The following is a 19,299-nucleotide window of genomic DNA, read 5'->3' as shown; positions in this document are numbered from 1 at the left end:
GGCAGGTGTGTTCACGTAGAGGTTTTCAAGGGCCAGTGTAAATAAATCTTGATTTATATTCAAAGAGACAGGATATGCATGACCTGATGTTTTATTCGCATCCAGAATGAGGTGATGTGAACATCATGGAGGGCTGAACACTCTCATGCAGTGTCTGATTCATTCATACTCGAAGCCGGAGGAGGCTCTCGAGCAGAAAGTCCAAAACAGACTCATAGAGGTAGTAACTTATGATGTGCCAGGAAAGCCCTAAGCATCCATTGCTGTGGGCAAACTAACATCTGCTGTAGCTGAGCTGAAAGCTGAATGCTTTGACTGATGAAACGTGAAGACAATAAACACTTAATTGCGAATAATTTATGTTTTATGTGTGTTTTTCAAGTCATCTCCAGGTAATAAAGAAAGTATATGAATAATGCAGTGCTATATATGTATATATATATATATACATATATATATATATACATATATACATATATATATATATATATATATATATAATCCGTGAGCCGTGTCCCGGGCACCTATCAGCGTCGCCCTGACAACGAAGGAGATTCACCTGCACGCAATCACCGCGGGCTGATCGGTCCCAGCTGAAGAGGATGAGGAGAGGACTATAAAAGCTGCGCTCGAAGATGACACAGGGAGAGAGGATCTCCAGACGACAAGCCAACTAATGTTGTGTCTCTTATCCTTCCAGAAAGCTGCTGACCGACCAGCCCGCCACCCGAGCACCGGACACCGAATCCCCTTGCACTCAGCCGGCCGGCGAACAGGATCACACAGCTCCGAGGACGAGCACCTGACACCTCTGGCACCTTCACGGTTATATCTGTTTGTCAATAAATACACCCTCCGGGGCTTCAATTTTCACTTCAACCTGTCGTGTGATTCTTCAGCCCGCTACAATATATATATATATATATATATATTTGGAACTTCTTAGGTCAATTGGCAACATGATTGGATGTAAAAAGAACCTCTCAGAGTGGCAGTGTCTCTCAGAAGTCAAGATGGGCAGAGGATCATCAATTCCCCCAATGCTGCGGCGAAAAATAGTGGAGCAATATCAGAAAGGAGTTTCTCAGAGAAAAATTGCAAAGAGTTTGAAGTTATCATCATCTACAGTGCATAATATCATCCAAAGATTCAGAGAATTTGGAACAATCTCTGTGCGTAAGGGTCAAAGCCTGAAAACCATACTGGATGCCGTGATCTTCGGGCCCTTAGACGGCACTGCATCACATACAGGAATACTACTGTAATGGAAATCACAACATGGGCTCAGGAATACTTCCAGAAAACATTGTCGGTGAACACAATCCACCGTGCCATTCTCAGTTCAGAAGCCTGCATCTCTGATGGTATGGGGTTGCATGAGTGCGTGTGGCATGGGCAGCTTACACATCTGGAAAGGCACCATCAATGCTGAAAGGTATATCCAAGTTCTAGAACAACATATGCTCATATCCAGACGTTGTCTCTTTCAGGGAAGACCTTGCATTTTCATACATGACAATGCCAGACCACATACTGCATCAATTACAACATCATAGCTGTGTAGAAGAAGGATCCGGGTACTGAAATGGTCAACCTGCAGTCCAGATCTTTCACCCATAGAAAACATTTGGCGCATCATATGAGGAAGATGCGACAAAGAAGACCTAAGACAGTTGAGCAACTAGAAGCCTGTATTAGACAAGAATGGGACAACATTCCTATTCCTAAACTTGAGCAACTTGTCTCCTCAGTCCCCAGACGTTTGCAGACTGTTATAAAAAGAAGAGGGGATGCCACACAATGGTAAACATGGCCTTGTCCCAACTTTATTGAGAAGTTGATGCCATGAAATCAACTTATTTTTCCCTTAAAATGATACATTTTCTCAGTTTAAACATTTGATATGTCATCTATGTTGTACTCTGAATAAAATATTGAAATTTGAAACTTCCACATCATTGCGTTCTGTTTTTATTCACAATTTGTACAGTGTCCCAACTTTTTTGGAATCAGGTTTGTGTGTGTGTGTGTGTATATATACACAGTCATAGCTAAAAATATTGGCACCCTTGGTAAATCATGGGGTGGATCAGTGATTGTTTGGGCTGCAATATCATGGCTTTCCCTAGGCCCAATACTTGTGTTAGATGAGCGCGTCACTGCCAACGACTACTGAACCATTCTGGAGGACCATGTGCACCCAATGGTTCAAACATTGTACCCTGAAGGTGGTGCCGTGTATCAGGATGATAATGCACCAATACACACAGCAAGACTGATGACAGAGTGGTTTGATGAACATGAAAGTGAAGTTGAACATCTCCCATGGCCTGCACAGTCACCAGATATGAATATTATTGAACCACTTTGGAGTGTTTTGGAGGACTGAGTAAGGAAACGTTTTCCTCCACCAGCATCACGCAGAGACCTGGCCACTGTACTGCAAGAAGAATGGCTCAAAATCCATCTGGCCACTGTGCAGGACTTGTATGTGTCATTCCCAAGACAAATTTATGCCGTATTGGCTGCAAAAGGAGGCCCTACACCATACTAATAAATTAATCTGGTCTAAAACCAGGTGTTTCAGTTTTATTGTCCAACCCCTGTAGATAGATAGATAGATAGCTTTTAATATATATATATATATATATATATAGATACATATATATATTTTATAGATATATATATCTATAAAATCTGAAATGATGGCAACGCCTCTTGCTGCAGCTAACATTACTTTCACAGGCTACATACAGCAATTTAAACAAGTGAAAGTGAAGTGTGGCCTAGTATGGTGACCCATACTCAAAAGTTATGCTCTGCATTTAACCCATTCAAGGGACCTGAGACTTGAACCTGCAACCTTCAGGTTACAAGTTTGACTTTCTGACCATTAGGCCACAACTGCCCCAAAGAGCTGCTGAGTTGGACGCTGTGCATGCTCTCTCCACATCATTCTTGTACACTGTAAAAAATAAGTAGTTCAGAAAACTTAAAAAAGTAAGGCAACTTGATGCAGTAAGACAATAGATTTTTAGTTCTGCTCAATAAATATACTTTGTTGAGCCAATGTAAATTTGTTTGTTCATGCAAATGCTGATTGTCTTATTTTACTAAAAGAAAAATTCTTGTCACATGTTTGTTTACAAATGACAGACGTGAAAGGATAAGTTAGTCTAATAAGCAGACAACATTGTATTTTTTTGTAAAACAACTTAAAATACCAAGATATCCAATAAATGGACATACCATACTCTAGGGCTCAAAACTAGACACACAAACCTCAAGAATGTTAAAAATGTTAAAAAGATGACCTCTTTACATCACAGTACAACAAATAACTAACAATAATTATAAAACAATAACAAAAAAGTTTAAATTAAGGCAGCAAACAGGAAAACAATAATGCTATAACAGTAACTGCATAATTTATTCATGCTGCAATGCATCCGGGGAACTCACAAAGCCTCAACATTTCAACAATATTAAATTCTTTGTTCGGACAACTGTGTTTAACTAGTTGGGGCAACATTTGGGGTAATTTTGTTAGTCTGACAAGGATTTTTATGTAGTTTCAAGAAAATAGTAATTTTTAGTATTTGAGACTCAAATTGCATTTGTTTTCAGTGTAAAATAATAATAATTTAATATTAAAAGTAATTTACTAAAGGTGTCTGAACATGAGGTCATCAGGTGAAAGGTCATCATGTGGATCATTTTATTAACTGCTAAATTATTATTCTTTAATTTAAATAATGCTTAGATGGGGCAGGCCTTCACAAATGGAAATTGCCTTTATAAAAGGGCACTTTGGGGATCAAGGGGAAAAGGGGCAGGTGCTCAAGCACCCCCCCCCCACACGTGACTGCATGCATATGTACTGTGCTCTTACTTTTACAAAATGCAATACATTTGCATCTAATCATTTAGCAGACACTTTTATCCAATGTGACTTACAAATGAGAACAATAGAAGCAATCAGACCAACGAGAGAACAACAACAGTATACAAGTGCCATGACAAGTCTCACTTAGTCTAGCGCAGTACACGTAGCTGTTTTTTTTTAAAAGAATAGAATAGAATAGAATAGAATAGAATAGAACAGAATAGAATAGAAAAGGTAATTGTAGTATTAGTTCCAGTTAAGTCACCAATAATCATTATAGCCTCATAAAGTATGTAGTGCATTGCTCTTGGAATGTCTTGAGCTTGCATAACAAATTGTACTTTGGTCTCACTTAAAAATAAATTTGTAACTAAAATATATTAAACTGTAGTCTATTTATTTTGAAATGCTGATATGTGGGCCGTTAAAAAATGGGTGACATTTACAATCTGAAAATGTGATTTATTAAATATATAGGATATATAAATTTAATTTTCGATTTTTTTATGTTATTTTTGAATAGTTCACTGAGGAAGGCTAAGTGCCAAAATATAATATGGAAAAAAAGAGGGGAAATGACTGGATATTTGATGTAAGGAAAAATCCTGTAATAAAAACAACCCATATTAACTTTTAATATGATTTTAAGACGGCTCTTGTTGGTAGTTGTTGTTTACACCTAGTATGTGCACAGCCACTTGTTCTGATGTGATCTTTAGAGACACGTTATTCTACAGAAATAGAGAGTTTTAAAACATTAACTATTAATGAATTTATCTTCTATACCATATAAAAAAAAGTGATCATGACCTGGGTGCGCCTTTGTCCTATGAGTAACAATCCACCATCTGTCTGTCTGTCTGTCTGTCTGCTGGCTGTGGAAAGAGGAAGAGAAGGGTGAGCTGGGATATGGAGTGCGCAAGGGGTGTGGGGAAGTCGTGGCCTAATGGTTAGAGAGTTTGACTCCTAACCCTAAGGTTGTGGGTTCGAGTCTCGGGCCGGCAATACCACGACTGAGGTGCCCTTGAGCAAGGTACCGAACACCCGCAGCATAAATGGCTGCCCACTGCTCCGTGTGTGTTCACAGGGTGTGTGTGTTCACTGCTGTGTGGGTTAAATGCAGAGCACGAATTCTGAGTATGGGTCACCATACTTGGCACGTCACTTTCACTTTAAGTGGAGCTCCACGGAGCAAATTTCTACCTGATTTGCCGTTTATGCAAACAGATCAACTGCAACAAAGCCTGCTGTAAAAGCCTCCGTTCTTTCTCTGCAGTGTATTCGGCTTTATCGTTGTCCGTTTTTGTGTGTGAGCGGTGACGCCGGAGATGGCTGGGAGGAGTTTCACAACTGAAATTCAAAGGGTTCAAAGTCGTTCATCACGAACCGAGCGCTGTTATCTTAACGGGGGTGAGACGCTCGGGCGGGCAGGACTCGGCCGAACGCGAACAGGTTTCTCCAGGGCTGGTTTTCGCCTTGAAGCTGAATAGCTTTGGGTGGGGTTTCGCCGACACCAGAAATGTACCACGGATGCGTTCGCTGAGCAGGGGGTGAAAATAACCGACTTTATCGGAACGGAAAAAAGTTTCTTTACCGGCGACTCCAAGTAACTCCAAACGTAAAGGTAAGAACGAGCGCAGGAGTCTCAGCTTTCAAAAAGACGAGTTTGAACGAGCATATGAACGTTGACAGTGCAGAAAGGTCTTGTAGACACACTCTACGAGAGCTGAAAGCTATTTTTATTCTTAAACGTTGTTTGCACCTTTATCTGATAAGAGACTCTACATACTATAGCAGCCCATTTGAAAGCCCTTTGAAGTAAACATGAACACAACTGAGAATTACGTATATAACTTGTTTGAACAGTCGTTCTGAAGATGATGGAGTTAAGTTTTGACAGCTGTGTGAAAATTATGGCAGTTTTCTTTTTATAAACTTTCTTAAAACTATAAGTAGCATATTATAAGTATTTTATTAGAGTATACGCCAACTATTGATGTTTGAAATGTTATGGGTCAGTGTCTTGGGTGCAAGTTTGGGTAAATCTAGCATGATTTTCATGTAGGTCTGAGATAATTATAGCCTATATATATATATATATATATATATATATATATATATATATATATATATATATATATATATATAGCTATATAAACCTGTTGGTGGTCTTTAGATCGACAAACGTTGGACACTTCAGGGAATATTCATTATTCATTCATTTGTGTTGGATATTGAGAAAAAATGGATGTTGCAAAGTGATTATGTACAGCATGCCAGGATTAGGAAAGCACATACCAGTAAACCTATTTTTCCATATTATGGCCAAAAAAAAAAGTTTAATTGAATTTAGGCATAACAACATTATTATATACACTATGGAAAATAGATACATAGAGATTAGCAAATTTTACATTTAACAGTGTTATTAAATGTTTAGTATTTCCAAAATATGAATGTAAGTGAGGATTAGGTGATGGAAAAGTTAATCTAAATGGAAAAATGGAGGAAATGAGTATGCACAATTAAATATACAACATCGGGTGATGTCAATAAATAAATAAATAAATAAGTCAGCAAAATACACAACATGACATAAAACAAAGTCAGTGTTCAAATATAGATGTTTATATAAATTCAGTATTTATGAAATTATACTTTATTCTGCCTGTGAATATTACATACAATTTGTTGCAGCTGCAAATGTAAAAGAATTTCACAATGAGCCACATAATCATAAAAAAGTCAAGGGGTTCATTTAAAAAAAAAAAAATTGGTTATGCAAAAAACTCTGTTTGCTGAAAATAATTAAGACTATTGCAAAAATTAAGCAACAGAAACACTGACTGCCTGTTATATGTCAGTCTCACTGCGTGTTGTTAAGGTTATCCCAGGAATGTAAAGCATTTTCTGCCTAGGTCTTTTCTAGTAATGTTCTTGTTCTTTAATTTAAAAAGAATGTATGTACATGAGCGATGTCTGTGCAGACATGTGTATAAATACATATCTTCTCAAAAAGTAAAACTGATTTATATAACTATTGGCACTTGCAGTGTAGATCCGCAGGTATAAAGTTTCTCTGCTCTGGCTTAATGTAATTTCATAAAATGTCTCTTAGTTGTTTTTTTTCACATTGTGCCACCCATTTGTGAGACCAATACAAATAAGCTTGAATTATTATTATCAATCAATCATTGTAGTAATAGATTTCAATAAAGATTAAAGGCTTAAAGTTCAGTCTTAATAAACAGACATTAACAGAGAAGCAGTGCATTGTCTGGTAATCTTGGTTGAATCCACTCCAAACATGATTTACTGGTCTGGGTGTCAACTCTCAGAAGAAAACATGCTGACAGTGCAGGTTTCAGATTAGATGAAAAAACAGATCATAATCAAGACTTGTTATGAGTAGATATGAATATTGTTAAACATTTGCTAAAAGAAATGTTATCGGATTGTATATCTATCTGTCTATCTATCTCTGTATATCTATTTTTTTTTGAGAGAGATGTAATCCGATAATGCTTCTGTTAGCGAAAGTTTAAGAATCTCTTGTTCAAATGGGAGTTTACATTATGTGATGGACATGTTATGAATCAGAATGCTCAAAGTCTGATTCTAATGTGCATAGTTAACTCAGCGAGTATCTTTCACAAGTGCATCAGCAAAACACTCCATTCTTTGATTCAATCACATATTTCTTGAGTTTTTCCCTTTCGGTTGATGTCTTTTTGCTTCCCCCTCTTGCCCACAATGAGTCACTCACCAACAGGCTGACAATGTTTCCATGGCGATATCTAAAATATAAACAAATGTACACAAGAGCCCACAACCTTCAAAAACCTTCATACTGGGGCCTTACCTTGCTAAGGGGTCATTGTCTGGAAGATAACAGAACAGTTAGGAATTTATGTACACAATGAGTCAAACAGCTAGTTTTTCAGTGGGTCAATCTATACTAGCATGCAGTAGTGCATTTTTTGGGTTACAATAATATTTCAAAATACACTTGTTGACTGATTGGTGATTTAACATCTGTGTTATGCAACATATAACATGAAAATTTAAAACACTGGCTTGACATGTAGAATTTGTGTATGGTAAATTATAAAAATAAAATAAAAATACAGTGTGCTATTTTATATTTGTTATTGTATCCTGATATTAAAAATCTTTTTTTTCTTTCTTTTTCTTACATAAAAAACAACTAAAAAAACTAAAATATAAACACTTTCTGAAAGAATTATTATTGATAAAAATAATGAAAAAAAAAAGAACAAAATTTTAGTTTACATATGCTGTTTTGATTATTCCACATGCTTATTTACTGTAAAATTTTGTTTCTCAGGTTGTTTTCCCTGCTCCAACATGACCCACCGCTCACAGAGTTCTTCATTTGGCGACGACCCCCGGGATCCCAATTACTTGCGTCCACATTACAAAGAAGAGTATCGCATGGCTATTGATGCCCTGGTGGAGAAGGACGTTGAGGGCTATTACAACTTTTTACAAAGTGCTAATGTAGTTGACTTTTTATCAAGGTCAGAGATTGAGCATATTAAAAGCAATGTGCAATCACCACAGAGTGCTGGAAATGTACCAGAACTGCCATATCGAGAAATAGATCAGGATGGGTCTTCTGACACCTATTGGCCACTGCATTCTGACTTGGATGCACCAGGACTAGACCTTGGTTGGCCTCTGCAGCAACATTGTTTTGTGGGGCCCACAGAGGTCACAATGTTGGTAAACCCTTCTGACCCTGAGCGACTTAGCATTAAGCAGCAGGCACGGCAGCTCATCAAAAAAGCTCACCAGGTTAGTGCTTTCAAATTTATAAATGTTGTCAGGCTGGAATCAAGAATATGAAAGGTCCACTCAGTAATCATTTTCCTCAGGAAAAACATTTTACCTAAAAATATGTTTAAAATGACGTACACACATGAAATGAAGACTATGACCAGCCAAATACTACTAATTTAATGTCAGTATTGCTCATGAAATAAATGAATCCGAGCAGGCTGCGAATAGGGCATTTCTGCAATGGTTTAAATGAAAACATGTGAGTGAGGCTACTGTACATCAATGCTGATCATGATAGTACAAAGTCCAAGACCACTGTGTTATTGGTTACTGCAACAAACAAAAATTACTGATCATTTTTGTGCCATAATTGCATGTCATGGAAAATCTGATTTTTAGTCAGCATCAGTTGGTTCATCATCTAATCTTCAGTTGTTTTTTCTTTCTTACAAACTTTATTTGTATTTAAATAAGTATCAAAGAAAGCAAGTCTATAATTAAAGTACATTGTAACTAAACTAGTTTTAAATGTCAACTCTCATGCACAGCTTGAGGTCTATCTGTATTGCTATTTTCATGTTTATTTCCTCTTTCTAACAGGTAATTGCAGTAGTAATGGATATTTTCACAGATGTTGATATATTTGCTGATCTTTTGGATGCTGCAGCACGTCATGTGCCTGTCTACATTCTGCTGGATGAACAAAATGCCCATCATTTTGTTAACATGGTGGCAAGCTGTAAAGTTAACCTGGATATGATCCATGTAAGTTCAATTTGCCTCAACTAACCCAAGTTTTAATTTGAATTTTAAGAAAAAGCAGGCTTAATGGTGACTTCACTGGTTACAGATGATGCGGGTACGGACAGTGGCAGGCATTACCTATTTCTGCCGCACAGGAAAATCATTTAAAGGTCAAGTGATGGACCGTTTTCTTCTGACAGACTGCAGAGCAGTGATCAGTGGAAACTATAGGTGAGCTCAGTGATAGATAAGAATTCAACTCTAATGCATGCCCAATTGAATGTGACACAGATGACACAGAACATATTTCTTTCTCTCTTTCTCCAGCTTTATGTGGTCTTTTGAGAAGATCCACCGCTGCATTGCCCATTTGTTCCTTGGAGAACTAGTTGCCACATTTGATGAAGAGTTTCGTATCTTGTTTGCTCAGTCTCAGCCTCTTGTTATTGAAAATGCCCTTGTACCCATGCCACAAGACAGAACAAGTAGTTACCTTGGCAACCAGTTTGGCTTAAAAAGGATTTCTTCACTAAGGAATCCCAGAGAATATCTTCGCCAGCCTGAACTTACTGGTTACCCATTTGGGGATCGTCCTGACACCACACTACCTTTTCGGCGGGATGACCCATTCCGCCATACACTTGAAACAAGTGCAGGTCCTATGCAGGTCGCAAAATATGCAACACAGCAGTTCAGGATGCAACAGTCATTCTTGGATCCAGGACACTCAATGCTAGCCTCCAGGCAGCTGGAAATGAATGCCTTTAAGAGGCACAGCTACGCCGAGGGCACCCGTGAGACCTATGCCTCCTCCCGTCAGTACATGAAACAGCGCGTAATGAACAACTTGGAAGAGACGGAATCACATTACCAGCGAGAACAACATTACTATCATAGTGAAGGCAAGGGACTGGATTCTGAGCGCGGGCACAATGACCGCCTTAACTATGGCATGTACCAGACAGATCAACACTCTGATCCTGGATATCCTCCTGAACTTGAAGCACCAGGAAATCTGAATGTTTTATCCTCTGACGACCTCAAAAGTGATTCAGAAAAACATTACATCTCAGGAGGGGGACGCTACGGTCCACAAACCCACAAGAGGCCTGCTGCGGGCCACGCATATGCCTGTCAGAGTTCGCCGACTCAGCTACATCCTCCAGACCACAAGCAGTTGTTCTCCACTGGAGAGCAAGTACAGCAGTCCCAGGACCCCACTGTGAAGCAGGGATTGCGGAGCTGGAGAATCAACTCTTATCTCAGCACTTATGAAGATGCAGGAGAGGAGGGCCTGCATCAGCCAATGGGACCAGATGCTTTTGATGAGCCACATCAACAACCTGACAGCAGACTTTATAGCTCAGAGGGACCAGGTCTTCATTTAAGAGAGCGTCCAAATATCCCAACTAAGTCAAACCTTGACTTGCGGCCACGTTTTGGTAAACCCATCATACAAGATAGGAATCAAGTGAAAGATATTAGCTCTGAATTGGGTCCCACAAATACTGACACATTAAAGCCAGCCATTTCGGGTTCATCACTAGCATCTTCAACAGACAATGAGAAGGAGCCAGAACCTAGGGAACCAAGGGAAATCAGCATTACCAAGCATGAGTCGTTCCGATCTCGAATTAACCCAATGCTACAAAGGAGCTCAAGACTAAGGTCTTCTTTAATCTTCAGCTCCTCAAAGCTGGAGCAACACAGCTCCTCTCAAACCAAGTCTGGTGGGGAGTTACAGGAGGAGAAAGATGAGAGTGAGCCTATTCGATACTCATCTATTGTGGCAGAGATTCTGGAAAAGAGGAAATCGCTGTCTAGAGAGCCGTTTGACTGGAATAAGCATAAAAAAGCAGATGAAAAAGATGTTAAAAATGCATCAACAAGAGATCTGACTACGATCAGGGACGCCAATGAGAAGCCCATCAAAGAAAAGGAGCAACCTGAGAAACATGACAGCCCTGAACCTGAGGACAACAAAGTTACACAGCCAACAGAGCCTTCGAGATCTCAGCAAACAACTTCTTCCCTAAGTATGAATGATCCAGCAAGCAGACTTCAGTACTTCAAAGATTTGGCAGAAAAGAGAAAGAGCTCAAAATTAGAGTTAGATTTGGGTACTAAAAGTCGAGAAGCAGACATGAAAAAGCTAGACCTCTCTGATTCAGCAAAGAAAGTTCCAAATGTGCTTGTTACTTCAGAGGAGTCCACTGTAAAGACACAAGAGCCATCAATTACGCTAACAGATCCTGTACCACAGCGCCTGGTGATTGCAACAAAACCATCTGAAGTCTGTGTGGACAGGCCGCTCACAAACAGCAAAACAGAGAGCACAGCTGATGCATCAAAGAAAGAGCCGACTAAGGAACCAACTAAGTCACTTCGGCCTTTCCCTACACCTAAGTTTTTAAAACCATTCAAAGCCTCTCAATCTTCTCATCGTCGTGTCTCATGTGGCGAGGACATTCTTACAGATGCAACAGATGCTGAAAAGAGCGAGTTTAAGAAGTCTCGCAGCTTTAGCTCATCGGGTATCAGCCGTGCAGAGTCCAGAGAAAGCCTGAGCTCCCTAAACCTTGGGAACTCTGATGGCAAAGATACAAAGGCCCTTGATTTCCTCAAGAAACAAACACAGAGATTAAAGGGTTTCCTTGGGTCAAAGGGAGAAAAGAAGCACTCAGGAGTCTCCAACTCTCAAGAGGACAAGTCAATGAAAACAGTCCCTGAGGTGCAAGAAGAGCCCTCAGACAAAGAGAAACCATCTGAATCCATATCATCTTTAACCACAGTAGAGAACACCAAACCCAATGCTAATCCGACTCCATCACGCTACCAGTCCTCTACCTCAAATGTGATATTCAGCAGCAACCTCAGGGATGACACCAAAGTGATCCTAGAGCAAATCTCAGCAAATAGCCAGAAGAATAGACAGCAGGCTGAAGAGTCTGGGAAAGGTGAGGGGGGCAAGAAAGAAGACATTTCCAGTTCATCCTTCCAATTTCAAAACCGGAGCCTGGTCAGCCGAACTACAGTAAATCTACAGGAGAGGGACAGTCTGCTGAAGAGAATAGAGAGTATGCGCAAAGAAAAGAAGGTCTACAGTCGTTTTGAGGTACTTTATCATAACCAAGTATTGCTGGGACCAGGGAAGTGTAGAGAAGGCAGAGCAAAGTCTGATTAGATCAATCACATGAGATCCTTGTACAATATTTATAGTGAACTTATATCTTATTTCTGCTTCTATCTTATAAATGAAGTATATTAGGGGTGTGACGAGACACTTATCTCACTAGACGAGACGAGACGAGACGAGACACAAGACTGGGTTCAAGAGAACGAGATGATACAAGATGAGATTTTTAGACTTTTTTAAAGAAATCCTCGATGAAATATATAGGGAAAAATAGTATTTTATTCAACTGAAAAACACAAAATGCAAAAAATTTAGGTGCATTTTGAAATCAAATTGAACTTTATGAAATTAAAACATCTATTTTAATACATTTTATGCAGCAATAAACAACACGTAAACACTGCAGGTTTTGCCACAAACTCCACTGACAGGCAAGTAATTGCACAAAAATTATAAATAGTATAAATATAATAAATAATAAACAACACAAATATCCCTTTAAAGTGGAAGTGAAGCAGTCAGTCAAGTTTATTATTTAGTAAACTGATTTCCACTTTAATAAAAATATATATATATATTAAACACGATTAATGTATCCATTTAAAAGAATAAAACAGTGATTCCCAAACTGGGGGGGCACAGTATAATTAGGGCACTATGAAATCCATTTGATCCATTTGATGAAATCCTGTTTTTTTTTATTCTTTTTTTTCCGTTTTAATTGTTCTGTATTGTTATTTAATTGAAATTTTTAAAATTAACCCCTTTTTAATAGTTAAATTAAATTTTATTAATTAAAAAGCATGTCTAATTAATTAAAATCATGAAACGTATACATTTTCACATCATTTTATTAAAAGTTTAACAAAAATTATGTTTAGGAAAATATGATTTTTTTTTTTTTTTACTGTATTGTTTTAGCATGTCTTGAATGTATAAACAACTTAATTGATTAATATTATTTTTCAAAGTAGCCTTCTGATTTTTCCCCCTCAGAAATTCTGTGTTGTTTATTTACATTTTTCTGGTTATCAAATGAAGGCATAAAACATTAATTTAATTTATCATTTATCTTTTAATTACTGGAAATTAAGCAAACTTTATTTTTTTTTAAATGAAAACATGGAAGAAATGTTGTGTGATTAATCCTTAAAAAATAATGTTTGTTTCATTTTAGTTGTAGTAGAAGTAGTAGTATACCTTTACAGCTCTGCGTATGTGCTAGTTTTACTCAAATCAAATGTAAATTGCTCATAAAGTGAGCAGTCCTGGAGATGTTGTTCATGTTTTTCTGTCCTCATTTATTGAGACGACAGACGCTGAAATCACCAGAGTCAGGTGCGCTTCTGTGTGTAACGTTAGTAAGTTAAATGAAACCTTGCGTCTGCGCCATTCATTAATAGAGACATGCGGCTTTATATTTACAGATACATATCGTGATTTGATTTAAGTGTCCTAACCTACTTTTGATTGATTAATTAATTCAAAGTTTGACAAATTCCATGACATTCCGCGTTAAACTGTGAATTCTGTTTTAATGACTGGATAAAGACTACACTGCGTAATTTTACTGCTTATCATGCGTCCACTTGCCTGATGTGAACATAAAATATCTTACATACCACCACTGGTGAAAGGGCCAGTGTAATTGAAATATATTTGAACGGTCTGGGCGAGGATATTGTCACGTTCTCGCGAGACACATCGGATCTCGTCACACCCCTAAAGTATATAAATTCTGAGCAAAGCATGTAATGTAGCATTTCATGCCCAGGTATATTTATTGACAAATTATATTTTTACTTTTACATGTTTATTTATTATTTGACTTTATGTCCTTTTGTGGTATGCCTAGAATTTAAAAATCTCTTTAAATTTCAACATATTAATTCAGTGTCATTATATGCCATGACATTTAAGTATCAGTTTGTCCAATCTATTTGTTTTAATTTATGGTAGAAATAAATGAAATAGACTATCACAGAATCTCCTGTACAATTTGTAGGTTGATGGATAAGAGATTAGTAGGATGTTTCACTCACATATCTGTCACTCTACTTCAACAGATGGGGAATAACCTGGGATAACAAAATATGGATGAAGGTGGCCAATGTTCTTCACAGAGAACTGTAAAAAGAACCTGAAACCCTACAAAAAAATTGTACCAAACATCCACAGTACTCCTGTGAACAAACAAAGAGGAGCAAATAAGTCGCTTCACATAGAAGCATCTACTAAATGACTAGTAATCTACATGGTCCATGGATCTCATACAAACAGACCACGAAAATAGCTCAACCTCAAACATGAGGATTCTTGCTGCAGCAGGAATATTCCTTGCTCTGTGCCAATCTGAGCCCACAGATGATTCACTTTGCCCTTATAAGGCATTACGGCATACCTCATAACAGTAATCACACACCAACCCTGCAGAACATAGAAACGCAAATCAGGACAAAGAGGGTTCAGACTTCGAGGATTTTCTCACCTTTATCTTTTTCTACCTGACCTTATAGTTATATATGATGTGTATGTACAAGTGAACACAATTTCCAACTTCCAAAGGAAATGAACAAGTCTGGGCAGAAGCTGAGATATGCTACACTGAAGGCACCAAAACACACCCTCTTTAAAGTACACCACACAAATGCCCCAGGATATGTCAATGCTGAAATTATGCTTTGGGGGTGACCGTGCCAATGGATCACAGGCATAAAGGAAACCAGAGATGGTTGGTATACAACGCTTGTACATTTGAAGGCAAAGAACACAGAAACTATGGAACCTGAAACTGTCAAGAGATGACTGGAAAGTATGTATGGGATGTCTGAAAATAAAAGGAAGCCTGTTCATTCACTTTTTTCCTCTTATCAACAGTGTGCTATCAAGAAAGTAGATTGAAAGCTGAGAAAGTGATGTAAGGCATGGAGTTTGAATTAATTTTATTTCACTGGGAATCGGAACTTGCAGCATAATGGTTTCAGACATTCTACACGTACATTCCTGCATGAACTGTGTTGTCAGGAGAAACTGTAAAATATTAGGCTGATAAAGATATTCTCAGGACTGGGCTTTAGCCTGTATTTTGTCAATGCAAAATTTAAGATAGAACGGTATTACTGAACACCAAAGATTTCCCAGAGTTCCCTGCTGGATGTGTCATAGGACTGATTTATGGAAACTGGAAGCTGATCTAATGAGGAATATCTGATCCAGAAGTATGATGGAATTCAATTTTGATAGTGTCATCAGTACTTTTTTTGTTTTGTTTTGTTTATAAATGCAAATTTGGGGGAATTTAGACTTGTTTACAAACTTTTTTTATTGTGACTTAGAAATTCTAAATAAACGGTTTAAAAACTTTTATATTCAAGGTACAAGTTGATTTGATTAACAGCATTTGTTCACAAGTATTTGTTGGTAACAAGTTAAATTAGAACAATGGAACAGAATGGAAAGGAATATATACGCTGCTTCTTTGTAATAGTCATATTTGTTGGAAGAAATTAGATACTCAGCTCAAGTTTGCAAAATCTGTTTGAGATATTCATGGTGCATTTTCACAAGTGTCCATGCACATCTCTGCATTCTGGGTGCAGCTTAACCCGCCCAGAAGCTTGGTCAACTGCTCCAGCTTCTGTTGTTCTGTAGGGATGGACACACAAACACAAATGAAAGTATCACATTACTCTGATAATGATGTTGGTCTCTTGTTTAAGGGCTGTCCGTCGAATGTTACAAGTTCAGTTCTAGATCCGACACTTGGGTATGAGGTTAGATTCCTGTGTCATCCCATCAGTGCCTTAGGATGTTTTAAAATTGGCTGAATTCAGAATAGCTTATTACACTTAATATGTCTGCCATAAATTTATTCAGCAGAGTAGCAATGCCAATATGCTATTCCGAATTCAGCGACTGCATAATTGACCGGCCAAATGACTGGACTAATTTGACTTTTACATCTGAATGAATCCAGAACGCATCAAATGTCACACTAAACACGCAACTACACACTGGTTGTACTGGAGAGGACCATAAATCCTAAGCAATGGCAAAAAATTAATAATAAAACATACCAGCCTTCAGCAGCTGCTCAGTGGTATACTCTGCAGACTGTATTTCTGCTGGAAGTCTTTGTGGAGTCTGGATAAAGAGAAGAAAAAGAAAAAAAACAAGAGATAAAAGCTATTATCAAATGCTATAGTTCTACAATGAACAAATAAAGAAAGCTCAATTGTTTTTAGTTTAATATCCATTCTCACAGGCCACTTACAAAGACATTGGACAGGTTTTTATGCTGCTCCATTAATTGCTGAAGCTGATTCTCAAACTTCATCCTAAAATTAAATTAGTTAAAAATCTGTTAGAATTTCAAAAGCAGTCTCTCTTACCAATAAAATATGCTCTTATATTTTAGAATGGTCAATTATTCCTGATACCATCAGTAATGGCTTGTGCTGCTGAACTTGTTTTGGCATTTCAGTTTGAATGAGGGCATTTCAATAAATGTTCTGGCGATACATGGAATGCAATTATAAGAAATGACACAGCATCTCACGTCTATTTTCTAATATCTAAAGAGACAACAACTATTAAACTATTTCCCTTCGCTGTTAAAAACAGTAAGTCATACCGACTCTTTCTGTGCTTTAGTTTGGTCTCCTGGATCTGAAAGCAGTACTGCTTTACTGCTTCCTCTTTCTGATGGTTCAGCTCAAGCTGCCTACAGAGTTACAAGTTAGATCATAAATCAAATAAAATGATGCCGTCTAGTTCATCTCACAAACATTTGTGTTAACATTAAGTAATAAAAATGACAAAACGCTGCTCTCAACGTCATCCTATTTTAATATGATTTGTGTAAGGTATTGAGTGAATACACACCCTTTTACCAGACTCACTGACCTAAGACTAAAGCTCAGAGTTTTGGTGACTCGTGGGATTCAGCTTCCATATGAAGTGCAGAAGTTCAGTGTCTAAATACCCATAAGTGTTGTATGGATATCCATGTATGCTTACCTTTGTGCCTCCAGCTGGAGGTCCTCACATTTGAGCTGCAGAGATCTGTTTAACTCTTTATGACAAGATTATGTGTGTTAACACTGTAAATATATCTGATTACACAGCTTACATGTAATTTATGGGCTCATTGTTTGGTTTTAGACTAGAGTACCTTCCTTTTCATTCAGCGTCCCCTCCAGCTGTAGGGCTTCAGCAGTTACTGCAGCAAAATAAGTACACTGATCTTCACTGTTTTACTCTCATTGGTACTGTGTGAATCATACTCATTTACACCAATTGAGGGTAATGTGAGTATACACATACATGCATCTTCCTCCTCCTTCCTAGCACATCTGAGGAGCATAGTTTCCTTCACTTCATCTTCAAGGTTTTTCTTGGCTGAAATCAATATACGGGTGTTAATTTTTGCTTTATAAAATGTGTTGATTTACACTCTGATTGAGTGACTGATTTTCAGTCTAATTGACCTTGTTGCAGCTTCCTGAGTTTGATTAACAGGTCCGCTGGTTTCGGTTCTGCCCGCCTGCCTATAAAAAGACCAAATGTTGTGTAAGACATACAAAGGCATTCAATCCCATTGAGTGGACAGAGATAAAAGATCTGGTTTATGGGTAAGGCCATCACCATGTAATGAGGAAAATTGTAAATTAAAAAATAATGAATATATTAGCTTGTTAATGAATCATGTCATACCTGGGCTTTCTGGAGTCTTTATAATATCCTTAATGTTGAATGATGACTCTGTACAAAATAATTATCAAGCTGCAGTACTCGAAAATCAAACTCAACCTGTTTAACTTAGCTTACTAGCCAACTCTAAAACAAACAGGCAAACAAAACAACAACCCACCAAGTATCACACTCATTACGACGCCAGTTGATAAACTGTACTATATTTATGATATATATCTAGATTTGTGAGGTAAATATATCGAGGGGGATGTGTTCGGTTTTACGCGGTTCTTTTGAAGTCAGTTGGCAGGTCGCGCACGTTCAACTGCTGTTCACGCGCATGTGTCTTTTGAACAAACTGGTACTCTTCTCGTAAAAACCCGTTTGATTTAAATGTCTGTGTAATAGAAATTATGTGCTGAATTAAGTTTTGATTCATTTGAAAAATAAATAAATATTGATTTAGCAATAATTATAGAATTTACTTCACTTCAGTCTTTACTTCACGTAACTTCGTTTGGTTGGTTGTAAAATGGTCATTTGGCGCGATCAGCTGGTAAAACATGGTACTGCGAAAATAAATAAATAAAAGACACCGTGGAAAATGGTACTTTTCCTAAATTCTTCCAATACCTGGTTTGCAAAACAAAAGCTGCACTAAACAAGCTGGACTACTCACCACTGCAGCCTTTTCTAGTAAATAAATATTTGGCCTACAAAATCTGGTACATTATCACACAATTCAGATTATAGGTTTGTGAAAAGAATTTTATTAAAGAAATAAAATTAAATTCAACATTGTTGAAGCCTCCCTAAATGAATAACAACTTGATCACAATGTTTCTTGTAAAATCAGAAATATATGCATATCTGTTTGTATCTCTGGTTGACCTCAGTTGTGACACAGGACAGTATACTAGAAAGACCTGTTGTTCAATACTAATCCAAAGTTAATGTTACTGATTGCAAGTTAACAGATATATATATTCACTGGTTACACAATCCCTGTAACAGAGAATATTTATGTCTGTGAAGT

The 19,299-nt window shown here is 37.6% G+C and overlaps 2 protein-coding genes across 3 annotated transcripts; one reads left to right on the top strand and one right to left on the bottom strand.

Moving 5' to 3' along the window:
• Positions 1-5,098: 5,098 nt before the first annotated feature.
• LOC109085790 (protein FAM83H-like) lies at positions 5,099-15,935 on the top strand. The gene is made up of 6 exons (XM_042777073.1): positions 5,099-5,510; positions 8,235-8,704; positions 9,290-9,454; positions 9,540-9,664; positions 9,761-12,548; positions 14,636-15,935. The coding sequence occupies exons 2-6, from the start codon at positions 8,255-8,257 to the stop codon at positions 14,654-14,656; spliced, it is 3,549 nt and encodes a 1,182-aa protein (XP_042633007.1). The 5' UTR covers positions 5,099-5,510; positions 8,235-8,254; the 3' UTR covers positions 14,657-15,935.
• Positions 15,874-19,018, bottom strand: LOC109085793 (synaptonemal complex central element protein 1-like). 2 transcript variants are annotated; one of them, XM_042777074.1, is made up of 10 exons: positions 18,442-19,002; positions 18,285-18,332; positions 18,059-18,118; positions 17,895-17,969; positions 17,743-17,790; positions 17,589-17,643; positions 17,203-17,292; positions 16,843-16,906; positions 16,646-16,712; positions 15,874-16,214 (listed from the first exon to the last, which is right to left on the bottom strand). In XM_042777074.1, exons 1-10 carry the CDS (start codon positions 18,455-18,457, stop codon positions 16,117-16,119), a joined length of 621 nt encoding a protein of 206 aa, XP_042633008.1. In that variant the 5' UTR covers positions 18,458-19,002; the 3' UTR covers positions 15,874-16,116. The 2 variants fall into 2 exon arrangements, with proteins under 2 accessions (XP_042633008.1, XP_042633009.1); XM_042777075.1 differs by lacking the exon at positions 17,203-17,292 and having other exon boundaries at positions 18,442-19,018.
• Positions 19,019-19,299: the final 281 nt, after the last annotated feature.

Source organism: Cyprinus carpio, chromosome A19 (assembly GCF_018340385.1).
Source record: "Cyprinus carpio isolate SPL01 chromosome A19, ASM1834038v1, whole genome shotgun sequence".
Classification (NCBI taxonomy): Eukaryota; Metazoa; Chordata; class Actinopteri; order Cypriniformes; family Cyprinidae; genus Cyprinus; species Cyprinus carpio.
This window is presented reverse-complemented; position numbering and strand designations above follow the sequence as displayed.